The sequence below is a fragment of the Agelaius phoeniceus genome, chromosome 2 (assembly GCF_051311805.1).
Source record: "Agelaius phoeniceus isolate bAgePho1 chromosome 2, bAgePho1.hap1, whole genome shotgun sequence".
Lineage (NCBI taxonomy): Eukaryota > Metazoa > Chordata > Aves > Passeriformes > Icteridae > Agelaius > Agelaius phoeniceus.
In genome coordinates, this window is record NC_135266.1 from 34,456,607 (window position 1) to 34,468,173 (window position 11,567).

Sequence of the window (11,567 nt, forward strand, 5' to 3'; positions counted from 1 at the left end):
TCCCCCCTCCCTCCCTTTTATTCCTCTCCCTCTCCCTCTCTCTCTCTCTCTCTCTCTGTCTCCCTCTCCCCCCCTCTTTTTCGCTGTTGCCTCTTTGCCTCCCTAAATCAAGGTGCAAAGATGCCAAAGAGTGATGAAATGAAAAGAAAGCCAATTGCTGGACTGAGGTGGGGGAGATAGCTGCTCGGAGTCCGCCTGCGACTATGGAGCAGTCAGTAATTGCTGGAGACAGGGAGAGCTGGGGGTTGGGCTGAGGTAGCCATGTATAAATAGTGTGATCTCAAATTGAAAGGCATAAATAACAGCAGGAGTGATCTAACCCTATACAGCCCATCTTCTACGTGCAAAAACAGCGTGCGGAGGACGGCCACATCTCCGATTGAAAACAAGTGGATCTCTGTGGATAAGATCACCGGGCAGCCATGGAAGAACTTACGGCTTTTGTATCCAAATCTTTTGACCAGAAAAGCAAAGAGAGCAGCAGCGGCAGTGGCAGCGGCAACAAGAAGGAGACCATCACGTACAGGGAAGTTTTGGAGAGTGGGTTGGCTCGCTCTAGGGAGCTTGGAAACTCTGATTCTAACCTGCAGGACATGACCGAGAGCAGCAACCATTGCCCGGTGCATCTTTTCAAAGACCACGTAGAGAGCGACAAGGACAAACTGAAGGAGTTCAACACGGGCAGGACAGCGGAAGGTAAGAGCAGGGCCGGGAGCCCTTCGCCCCGCGCTTCTCGCCGGCAGCCCCGGTCCCCTCGGCGGCCACCCCTGGCTCTCCGCGGCGGGGGCGGCTCGGTCACCGCGGCCCCGGTGCGGCCCCGGCGGGGCGAGCGGGATCGCTCCCGCATCCTGCGTCCCTGCGGCGGCCGCCTCCTCCCTCCCTGCCTCCCTGCCTCCCTCCCTGCCTGCCTCCCTGCCTGCCTGCCTGCCTGCCTGCCTGCCTCCCGCGGCGGCGGGAACACAGGCTTAGGAACACGTACTCCTGCATGCACAACGTGAGCGTAGCCGCGAAAAACAAGTCACAACTTCGGTCCTGCCCCCCCGCCAGCCCCCGTTCACATCCGAAATCGATCCGGTGCGTTAGGCGTTCTCTAGCCTGGGGGAAGGGGGCAGCGCAGCACGTCAGACGTTTTTGTCTCTATCTGTGTATTTTTGTACGAGGAAACCTTGTCCGGGGAGTTTTAATGCCTTGGGAGACCTGTTCTTCCTGCTTCCGGGCCGTCAGGATGCTGCTGCTCGTTCTGGGAGAAAGCGGGAGGTGGAGAGGGCTCTCTCTGGACATTTTGTCTTGGGTCGGTCAGCCTGTCCCTTCTCGGAGGCTCCGACCGGCGGGGACGAGAAGCAGGAGAGGAGCCTGGCTGTGGGGCAGCTGCCCGGAGCCGCTGAGACAGAACCTCGCTGCGGCCAGAGGCACCGGCCGGCCCGGCCGACTGGTCCCTCGGTCCCCTGCCAGTCCTCCCTCTCACCTGGGCCAGGGCAGCACGGCACCCCGCCGACCCCATCCCTTCTCTAAGCAACAACAACGACAACGACAATTTAAAAAATATATATTTTTTAAACCAAGACAGCTAAAAATCCCGCACAGACTCACAGGGGAAGGAGAGAATTAAAAGGACGGGGGGATTAGAAAGTTGAGAAAGTGTCTCTAGGCAAGTTAGACAGGTGGACCTGCCTGGGGAGCTACTGGCTAGCTTGGGGTAATAAAAACCGGTTAATAGGTTGGGGAACAACAACCAGCCTTTCAGCTGTTTCCTACTGTTTGATCTTGTTTAATATAACACTGGGAGATTTAATTTTCAGCCCAAACTTTTATTTAATATCCTTCTCTTTTCTACCTGCTCCCAAACAGAAGAACGAGGTATAATCCCGTACTCCCGAATATTACCCATATTTCTGCACAAGCCAGTACCACTCAGCTCTGCTTATTTTCCTTCTCTGGTCGAGAGACTGAAAAACGAGATTCAGTTTAAGGGAATAATTCGATGCAGGAGATGATAAAAAAAAAATGAAAGCAGGGCATGCTTCAGGAATTAAAAATAGAATGAGAAAGAACGAAAAAGCCCCCTCTACTACTCTTCCCTTTTTCTCATGAATCGAAATTCTGACTTGTATGTTTAGCTAATCTAATCTACGGAGAGGGGCTGGGGGTGGGGATGGAAGGGAGGAGTTGGAAAGAGCTGAGATGCTTGTGACAGTTTAAATTCATGCCAGGTTTCAGTCTAATTTCAACTGATTCCGGCGTGTGATTTCAGTCCCACCGATATGCTAGTTAATATTTTATACCTATCACGGACATGCTGTAGCCTCGGAAAAGAGACAGCTTTTGAACGCGCCTGATTTTCCCTAGGCATTTGCTGGGTTAGCACCCTCGTCTTTTCATAGGGATTCCCTTTACAGGAGAAATGAGAACAAAACGCCATTAAAACCAACCAGCGAATTTCCCCATCCGGAGGCCAGACCCTCCCCAAAGTTTTATGCAGCCAGTATCAGCCCGGAGCCCGGAGGAACGATCACGGCCAGGGATAGTTTTCATTTTGGAAGTGAAAACGAATGCTTCGGCTTGGGTCCGGCCTGACTTAAGCCTAGATTCAGAACGCTTTATTACGTTTAACTAACTAACGATTTGCAGTTTATAATTTGCATTTTGGGATGCTCCTAAGTACATAGGTTAATATATGTCCATGAGCACATTTCTCTGTGTGTGTATACATACGTATACATGTATATAATACCTGTGTACTTGGTGAGGAAAAAGGGAATTAATTCGGGATCATCCGCAGATGCGACTTCCCCGAAATCCACACCACCCAGAAGGTGAGGCAGGACAAAGGAGGCAGTCAGGAAGGGCTCGTCCCGGGACTCCGCTGGTGCCCCGCTGGATGCGCACCCGGCGGGCGCCCCAGGCAGGCAGGGGATCCCGGGGAACCGGTTCAGCCTAAAGTGGTGTCCCTCGCTCCAGCATCCCTTCCTGTTTTCGTTAGCTGGGTTTGAAAGAAGGACAGTGCCTTAGGCCTCCCGGCATTAAGGAAAAGGCGGGGAAATTATAATAATAAAAACGTAGGGAATAATATGGCGAAGCAAAAGAAATCTCCCTACCCAAGACAGAAAAGGGGAACTGTTTTACCGCTGCCCCCACAGCCTCCCCTCTGCCCGGGACAAGCATTCTCAGCGGCTGCCTCTGGTCGCAGAGCCCTGTTGGAGTCCCTGGAGGTTGGGAGGGTTCCTGCTGTTCCGGAGGGGCTGGGGGTGACCCATGGCCCTGGAGCCCGCTGTCCCGCACAGGGACCGGCTCCCCCGGGGTTTCGAGCCGCTGGCAGGTATTCTGGGGGAAAGAGGGGTGTTGAGGAGGAGACAGACGGGCGGTCTCTGTCTCATGCCCAGGGAAAGTTTCTTTAACGAGACAAATACTATCATCGTGGCTTCACAATGACAGTGGTAGGGAGCTTCTTGCACAACCCTCTTTGGGAGAAAACGTCGCCGGAGAAACCCCCTTCCCCCACCTCTTCCCACTGCCTGGAGGTATCGGGGGGCCGGCGGTTTTCCTACCACCCCTTCCCCGAACTGCCCGTACCAGCGGCTTCCTCCTAACCCTGGAAAGAAAATAAAATTATATGTATCTGTACAGTTTTCCTGACAGGGCACCAGACAGGCAAGGCAGCGCGGCTCCCTTCCTCCCTCCGGCCCTGGGGCGAGCTGCCCCCGGCCCGGCGCGGAGCCTGTAGCGCAGCTCAGCCCCTCTCGCCCTCCAGGGCCTGCCCGGGGACCTCCTGCCCCCTCCGCCAGCTGCACCCGCAAGTTGTGCTGAGTTTGGGGACGAAGAGGGGAGGAGGGAGACCCCTATGTGAGAGAATTTCGAAGAGGTGCGAGGGGAGGCTCAGCGTCGTTTTCTTCTTCCCCCTCCCGGCAGGGATCTACGAATGCAAAGAGAAGAGGGAAGATGTGAAGTCAGAAGATGAAGACGGACAGACCAAGCTTAAACAAAGGAGAAGCAGAACCAATTTCACACTAGAGCAGCTGAACGAGCTGGAAAGACTTTTTGATGAGACTCACTATCCGGATGCCTTCATGAGGGAGGAACTAAGCCAGAGGCTGGGACTATCTGAAGCTAGGGTTCAGGTAAGAGAAAGGCTCTGTTCCTGGAAATGTGCTCGCCTCCCTTCCCAACTGCCAGCGGATCCTAGCACAGTGCCCCGTTTCATGCAGAACGGGGAGGTGAAGGCAGAGGTGACACGTGTGATGGGAAAGCTGTTTGCAAGTCTGCTGTACCTGTCCTGCCAAACAGTTATTCTGCTCTGGGAATATCTGCCCCTGTCTAGCGTTTCCTAGGAAGGTGGTTTAAAATTTTTTTTGGTATATGTGTAGGGTAGGGTGGTTGGGTGGTGATAGTGTTGACAAGTCTCTAATAACTGAACAACTGCTTTTTTTTTTTAATTTCTTTTTTCCCTCCTTGCAAACGTGCCATTTACTCTCCCTTAATCCTTATTTTCTTCCCGCTTTTTCTATTATGGGGCCATTATGGGGGAAAAAAAAGGAAAAGGCCAGAAAACAATCGCCTGAATAAGGCTAGACAGTTTGAGTGCTGAGGGACGGGATTAGCCAGAGCCGGGGGAAAGGTGCCGGCTCTGATTCGCACAGCAAGCGTATGAATGCATGCCACCCCATCTGGTGGAGGTTCCCCCCGTCCCTCCCATCCCACTTCAGAGACAGCTAAATGCCAATTAGACTTCGAAATCTTGAAAATAGATCCGGGTTGCTGTAGTCCTGGGGCCACCAGAGCTGTCTGTTTGGGTGGCTCCACATCGATTATTTTAAAATTTGATTTTCAGTTTGATGCAGAGGAAAAATACTCCCTCTTCCCCCAAGCCAACTAGGGAATGCTTCCACAAAACAGATGTCATATTAAAAGAAACAAAAACCCTCAACCAAACAAAAAACCCCAACATAGAAATAATTAACAAAAAATCTACCTAGAAAAAATAAGATCAACCTGTGGCTCTCTGAGCAGGCCCAGAGCAGGAGAAACCTGAAGGAAATCTCTTGTTGGATTAAAATTCTATACTTGGCCTAACAGACACAAACCAAACTAAAACTCAAAAAGAAAAAGTCAGCAAGGCAACCCCTCCACTGAACAAAACGCCCTGACACCCTGGAGATGAGAGATGCCCATGTATACGTATACCTGCGGGTAGGAGTGTGCGGGTAGCTGCACATGGGCAGGGTATGGCTCTGTGGGCAGAGACGGAGGCTCCATGCCTTGACCTCACGCCCGGGGCACAGCGGGAAGTGGGGAAACACGGCCCCGAGCTGGAGTGGGGAGAGGGGTCTGTTGGAGCCCCTCCTTAGGTGTGGAAGGCAAGCTGACAGCACACTGCTCAGCCAGCATTTGCCTGAGCAAGCCACTACTTCGCTTTAAACAATTGTCTCCTGGAGGCAGATCCTGAAATAAATGAAGTACCTAAGTTGCTTTCATTCCCTTTTTCTTTTCTTTCTTTTCTTTTTTTTTTTTTTTTTTTTTTCTCTTCTTTCCTCTTCTTTCAAGGTTTTAAGGTTTTACTCTCCCCTGAGCTCCTCTGAGTCTCAGTACAAACCGAGCAGGGCAAGGGATGGTGCCGGGCACACGCCTTAGGAATGGCAGCTTGCAGGGAATATTGCAGGGGTTCAGAGTGCTGCTGGCCTACTTTCTCCTGGAAGATTGATCTAACCACACCATATAAATTAATGAAAAGATTAAACTTTTGCTGAAGGGGACATCAACTCTTATGTCATCTTCCCAGATCTTCTTACTTGGGCTCTGTAATATCTTTCCAAGGCCTTGATGTACTGTTTCTATAAAAATAAATTACTTGTAATTGAATTCTGCACTCTTTCTTTCAAGTACTTTATTACTGAGGAGCACCTTAACAGGATGTTCATAGTTACAGGAAAATTGGTGCTTCAAGTGCTTACAGATCTTAAAACAGCACACACATACAGAATAAAAGAAAAAAAGCCCTGCAAAAAATCAGGAGGAGATTATGACTGAGGTTAAAAAAAATGTATTTATTAATTTTATAAAAGAGGTTTGTGTGGATTAAAAAAATCCTTATACATAAAATAGGTATAAAGGGGAAAAAGTGGGAAAATGGATAATTAATTAGGAAATAAGCACAGAGTTAATATCCATCAATAAGTAGAAGCAGAAAAAAAAAGGAAAAGGCAGAAAAGGGAAAGGTTTGTTTTTTATTTTTTTTCCCCCCTAATACTTTCAGAATTGTTCTCTAATTCCTATCTGAACCTCTTGTCCCTTGCTGTTAAAGGATATAGTTTCAATTTAGCGTGGAAATTTGCTGTAAATAAATTGAAGCTCCTATGGTAGCTAGTCCTTATTAACCTTTTATTTTTAGTGTTGTACTGGAAACTCATATCACCCAGCTGTCAGGGTTATAATTGAAAGTTATGAGACCATAGTGAGGAGCAGGCAGTAATTCAATTACAACAAATATCTTTGGGTTTATGGTGCAGGGCTAAATTAAATGTCATTATTCACTGTCTCTAATGGAAATCAAAAGGAAATCAGATTAGAGCATTTGTGAAAGAAATCACTGAGTGATCCTTAATGAAGAAATAACTGTCTAAAACAGTGTACTGTGCTTTACTTAGCATATTCATGACTAATTGGAATTGATCGCGAATCACACCAAGCCTGATTTATTATCGCTTAATGCAGTGGATAATTCATCACTTTTATTCCTCATAACCTTATTTTTTCGTAGCTAAAGGGAAAGGCCACTTCGTTTTCCAGATTTAAATATAATTTCGGTTTGAAAGATGTTCTGATTTGCAAGAGAAGTTGTTTAAACGCTGCTTAAATTTCTTCTGACAATTTACACTGCTTTGTCGAGGCGGGGGGGCATGGGGAATACATACAAGGAGATTTCCTGCAAGGATTTACCACAGTAAAAGAAGATGTATTATTGTCGCTACAGCTCGATAATATTTTGCATGCTTATATTTAAATACATCTGTACATGTGTATAAATCCCTAACGGTCCAGTAAAAAGGAGAAGCGATGCATGTTGCTAATATTTGCGTGTTGCTGGTAGGGAAAAATAGGCTTGTGCTTGTGCCGCGCTGTGCTGCGCAGGGCAGCGGGGCGGCAGCGATGCCCGCTTAGCACGGGGAGGGTTGAGCTGGCGACAGCCATCAGGGACAGGAACCAGGACTGGTGGGTGGATCTGGTCTGTCTGTCTATCTGTCTGGCTGTCTGTCTGTCCGTCCGTCGGTCTGTCTGTCCGCACCCGCTGCGCTCCGCAGTCGCCCGCTGCGCGCTTCCCCCGCAGACACCCTAGGCAGGAGAAATGGCGCGCTAAATCAGAGAAGGCCAATTCCTACTTAAGAAAATCACTGAGGTACCCGAGGTAATTAATGCCTTCGGAAGCCTTTCTTTGCACTAATTACTCCGTTGTAAATGACCATCATTAAGGCAATTGAAGAAAGCTTGAAGGGAAAATTTGATGTAGGAAGTGCAGTTAGTATTAATTAACCGTATGATCTCTTGGCAAGTGCAAGAACATCAAAGGTTGTAGGTGTTTACTTAGCCACAAGATTTTATCAGCGGTGAAAGTCAATGTTTGTCCATATTCGGTAGGTTTTGGTGTAAAGATAAGGATCCGCAAAATATTTTGGCCCGCGTTTCTGATGATGTTTTGGGGCGAGCTGTTAATCGAGCACGGCAGAAGGGGAAAAGTAATGGAAGTCTGAAATGCCCCTGGAAAAGAGGCACGGGAAGCGCAGTGGCAACTGCAAAGTTCTTCGATTGTTTGAGTGAGAACGGCTGGAATTGGGGAAGCATTATCGGATTACAGGCGTTCCTCGGGTAGGGGCAGGAGCACTTCTTTACATCCCAGCCTGCAAAAGATGCTGCTCTTGTCTGGCCAGAGGTCTGCAGAAGCGGATTTTGTTTTCTTTAACATTTAGGGAACGGGGAATGATTCAGACCCTTTCACGAAAGTTGAGTGTCTCGCATCTTGCCAGAGATCATCGATTTTAAGCCCAGCTCGGGAGAGGGCAGGAGCTCCAGTCTCTTGGGGGCCAGACCCCGGAGTCTGACCTGGCCCACGCTGGCTCTTCCCGGGCTGTTTAGGATGACTGGGAAGGGTACGAGTGTCCCCTCCGTCCTGCGGGTGGTCTTACTGTAAGTGTCGCTCCAGACGGGTGGCAGAAGGAATGCCACTGCCTGCCCAGGGGACACGGGGCCCTCCGGGACCGGTGCCGAGCGGCAGGCTCCCGGTCTCTCCCTCTGCGAGAGTGCTGTCCAACTCCTGGGTTCAACTGAGGGACCACAACAAGGAGCAGGAGCTGCCCCCGAACAGCCCCTCAGCAGCACAGAGAGGGGCTCCCTCCGCCTGGGGCCGAGCTCATCCCCTCGACTGCTCCCGAGGGGAGACCTCAGCAAAGCTGTGCAGTCACTGGCCTCACCCCTCCATCCCTAGCTCCTGAGATAATGCTCCCTCAGCAGCTGCCTGGGCCACCTCCATTTTTTTTTGTTGTTTTGTTTTTGTTTGCTTTTTCTTTTCACAGGTCTGGTTCCAGAACAGGAGAGCAAAGTGCCGAAAGCAGGAAAACCAGATGCACAAAGGTGGGTTAGGGGTGCGGACCGGCCGGGGGCTGGCGGCCTCGGAGCCCCGGGGCGCCTTCGCCTCTCACCCGGCCCTGTGTCTCTCCGCAGGTGTGATCCTGGGAACCGCCAGCCATTTAGACGCCTGCAGAGTAGCCCCCTATGTGAATATGGGAGCCCTGAGGATGCCTTTCCAACAGGTAGCTAGCTCCGGTTTTAATTTACTTTCCCCCAGCAAGCTCCGACCCCCATTCGTTTGCACGGGAGGAAGCCGGACACGTTTACAAGTGCCATTTATATAGAAGTTGGCACGTATTAAAAACAGGCTGTAAAACTTCGCGAAGGAGCCCCCGCCCGGCTTTCGGGAGCTCAGCGCTGCTCGGGACGGAGCGGGGGGTCCCACGGCCCGGGAGGCGCCGGCGGGGCTCAGGGCCCTCCGCCGCCGTGCCATGGGCTGGCACACGGCCCCGGGGCCGCCCGCAGACCCCACCGGGCTCCCGGGGCCGCCCGCAGACCCCACCGGGCTCCCGGGGCCGCCCGCAGACCCCACCGGGCTCCCGGGGCCGCCCGCAGACCCCACCGGGCTCCCGGGGCCGCCCGCAGACCCCACCGGGCTCCCGGGGCCGCCCGCAGACCCCACCGGGCTCCTGGGGCCGCAGCGCCTTCCCCGGGCGGGGCGGGCCCGGCAGTGCCCGGACGAGCCCGCCCGCCCTCTGAGGGCCGGCCCGGCTCGGTCCGAGCAGCCCGGGGGACTTTGGGCTCCTCCCGGCCCGGAGAGCGCGGCGGGGGCGGCTCCTCCACCCGCTGGGCCAAACCAGGAGGGGGAAACACTATGCGGACCCTTGCGTTCCTCTCCTCATTCCCGGGCGGGCTGTTGAGACCGGTCCTTTTCCGATGATGTGACCACCCCGGAGGTGGGGAGCCTGCTCCCAAATGCTTTGCCACCCTGATGGCCAGCCAGGACAGGGGCAGTGGCGGAGCGCAGACTCCGACGCCACTGCGGGGCCGGGTCCGTGCCCCAGCGAGGCGCAGCCACCCGGGGAAGGCCGCTGGGGAAAACCGGGACGAGGGCGATGAAATTCCATTCCGCTTCTAGCCGGTTGTAACTCTTCCTCCGTCGGTATTTTATTTTTCTTTCTTTTTTTTTCTTTTCTTTCTATTTTTTTTTTTTGTCAATTAATCGGGGAATTGATTTTTTTCCAGCCCAAAGGGACCCTCCACCACCTTCTCCATCTCGGAGACACGTGGAGCTGACAGATTAATTGTATTGATTTTTAAAAGACATATTTGGACCAAAATAATTAAATACATAAATAAACTCTCCCCCACTCCTCCCCGAACCTACCCGAAGCTGAAATCTCTCAGTCAACCCAATGTGTTTGTGTAGGTCTAGAAAGCTCCAAAGCAAACACTAGCCGGGTATAGCAGGGACCCACGGCCAAAGAGTTTTTAGCAAGGTATAAATAAACATCCCTGGAAAAAAAAAAAAAAAAAAAGGAAAAAAAAAGAAAAAAAATAGCTATTTAGCACTTGTTGGCGCCCGTGCGTTGGGCCGCATTTATTTATTTATTTATTTATTTATTTATTTATTTATTTATTTAAAACCACCAGGAGGATGGTTAAGCGTGTCTCTATGCCCTCGGTTGAGCAAGGAGCGGAGGTTTGCCGCCCTGATTGCGGGGGACACTCCGCTCACAAGTTGGTCTTTCCATCCGCCGGGCTCCCGGGAAGGGTCGGGGCTGGGGATGCGTGTCCCGGGGGTCCGTGTGTCCGTGTGTCCCTGGGCTCGGGGCTGACGCCGTGTCTCTGCCCCGCCGCCCAGGTCCAGGCGCAGCTGCAGCTGGAGGGCGTGGCCCACGCGCACCCGCACCTGCACCCGCACCTGGCGGCCCACGCGCCCTACCTGATGTTCCCGCCGCCGCCCTTCGGGCTGCCCATCGCCTCCCTGGCGGAGTCCGCCTCCGCCGCCGCCGTGGTGGCCGCCGCCGCCAAGAGCAACAGCAAGAACTCCAGCATCGCCGACCTGCGGCTGAAGGCCCGGAAGCACGCCGAGGCCCTGGGGCTCTGACACGCTTGCCCCGAGCCCCCCATCACACCCCGCCCCGGGTGCCCGCGGCGGGCGGGCGTGTGACCCGCACGGACCGCCGCTCTGCCCCTCCGCTCCTCCTCATCCTCCTCCTCCCTGGCTGCAGGGCGAGCAGCGAGCGCTCCGGCCGCCCTGCCGCCTTATCTCTTTTTTGGTTTATTTTATTTTTGTGTTTTGTTTTTATTTCTTTCCCCTTCCCCGAGGTCTGCGAGCGCCGCTTCGCTGGCCCGGCCGGCCCCAGGGACTCGGCGGCCGGGAGGTGCCGCGTGGCGCGGTGGGGACGCTCCGCCCGCCGCGGGGCCCCGGACACAACACACGCCAGCAGCAAACACGCACCCGCCAGTCAGAGACTCCTCGGAGGACAAAGTAGGTGGGAGGAGAGAGAAAAGAGAGTTAAAAAAAAAAATCACAAAAAGAGAAAAAAAAAAAAAAAAAGGAAACGATCTCTAAATTATGTTAATCTGTGAACATTGGGGACACTTTGGATTTTTGACCCTGGCAAAAGTGATCGCTCCGGCATAACGTCATCTGCTGCTGTCAGTTTTGCTACCTTGTGCATGTGTCAAACTAAACACGTTTTGAAGATCAGAAATATATTAGAACAAAACTAAACAAAACAAATAGTAATAATAATAAATAATAAATCCTTGGGGCTGGTCTCCATTAAAGATGACATTTCTTTGTTGCCAACAGTATTATTTCACTGCCATGAATCTCTTCCATCACTGAGGAGCTGCTGCTGCTGCAGAACTGGTTTGAATTTAAATGTGGAATTTCAGATCTGAGGCAAGGCAGATTTTTATTTTCCTTCTTTTCTTTCCTAAAAAAAAAACAAAGAGCAGCAATAACAAAAAAGTGTGTGTCTCAAATGGCTATGTCCTTTGAA

The 11,567-nt window shown here is 52.0% G+C and overlaps 1 protein-coding gene across 2 annotated transcripts; it reads left to right on the top strand.

Annotated features, from left to right (window-relative positions):
• The first annotated feature begins 422 nt into the window (after positions 1–422).
• Positions 423–10,663, top strand: SHOX (SHOX homeobox). 2 transcript variants are annotated; one of them, XM_054628088.2, is made up of 5 exons: positions 423–696; positions 3,907–4,115; positions 8,559–8,616; positions 8,707–8,803; positions 10,396–10,663. In XM_054628088.2, the coding sequence occupies exons 1-5, from the start codon at positions 423–425 to the stop codon at positions 10,661–10,663; spliced, it is 906 nt and encodes a 301-aa protein (XP_054484063.1). The 2 variants fall into 2 exon arrangements, with proteins under 2 accessions (XP_054484063.1, XP_054484064.1); XM_054628089.2 differs by having other exon boundaries at positions 8,707–8,795; positions 10,418–10,663.
• Positions 10,664–11,567: the final 904 nt, after the last annotated feature.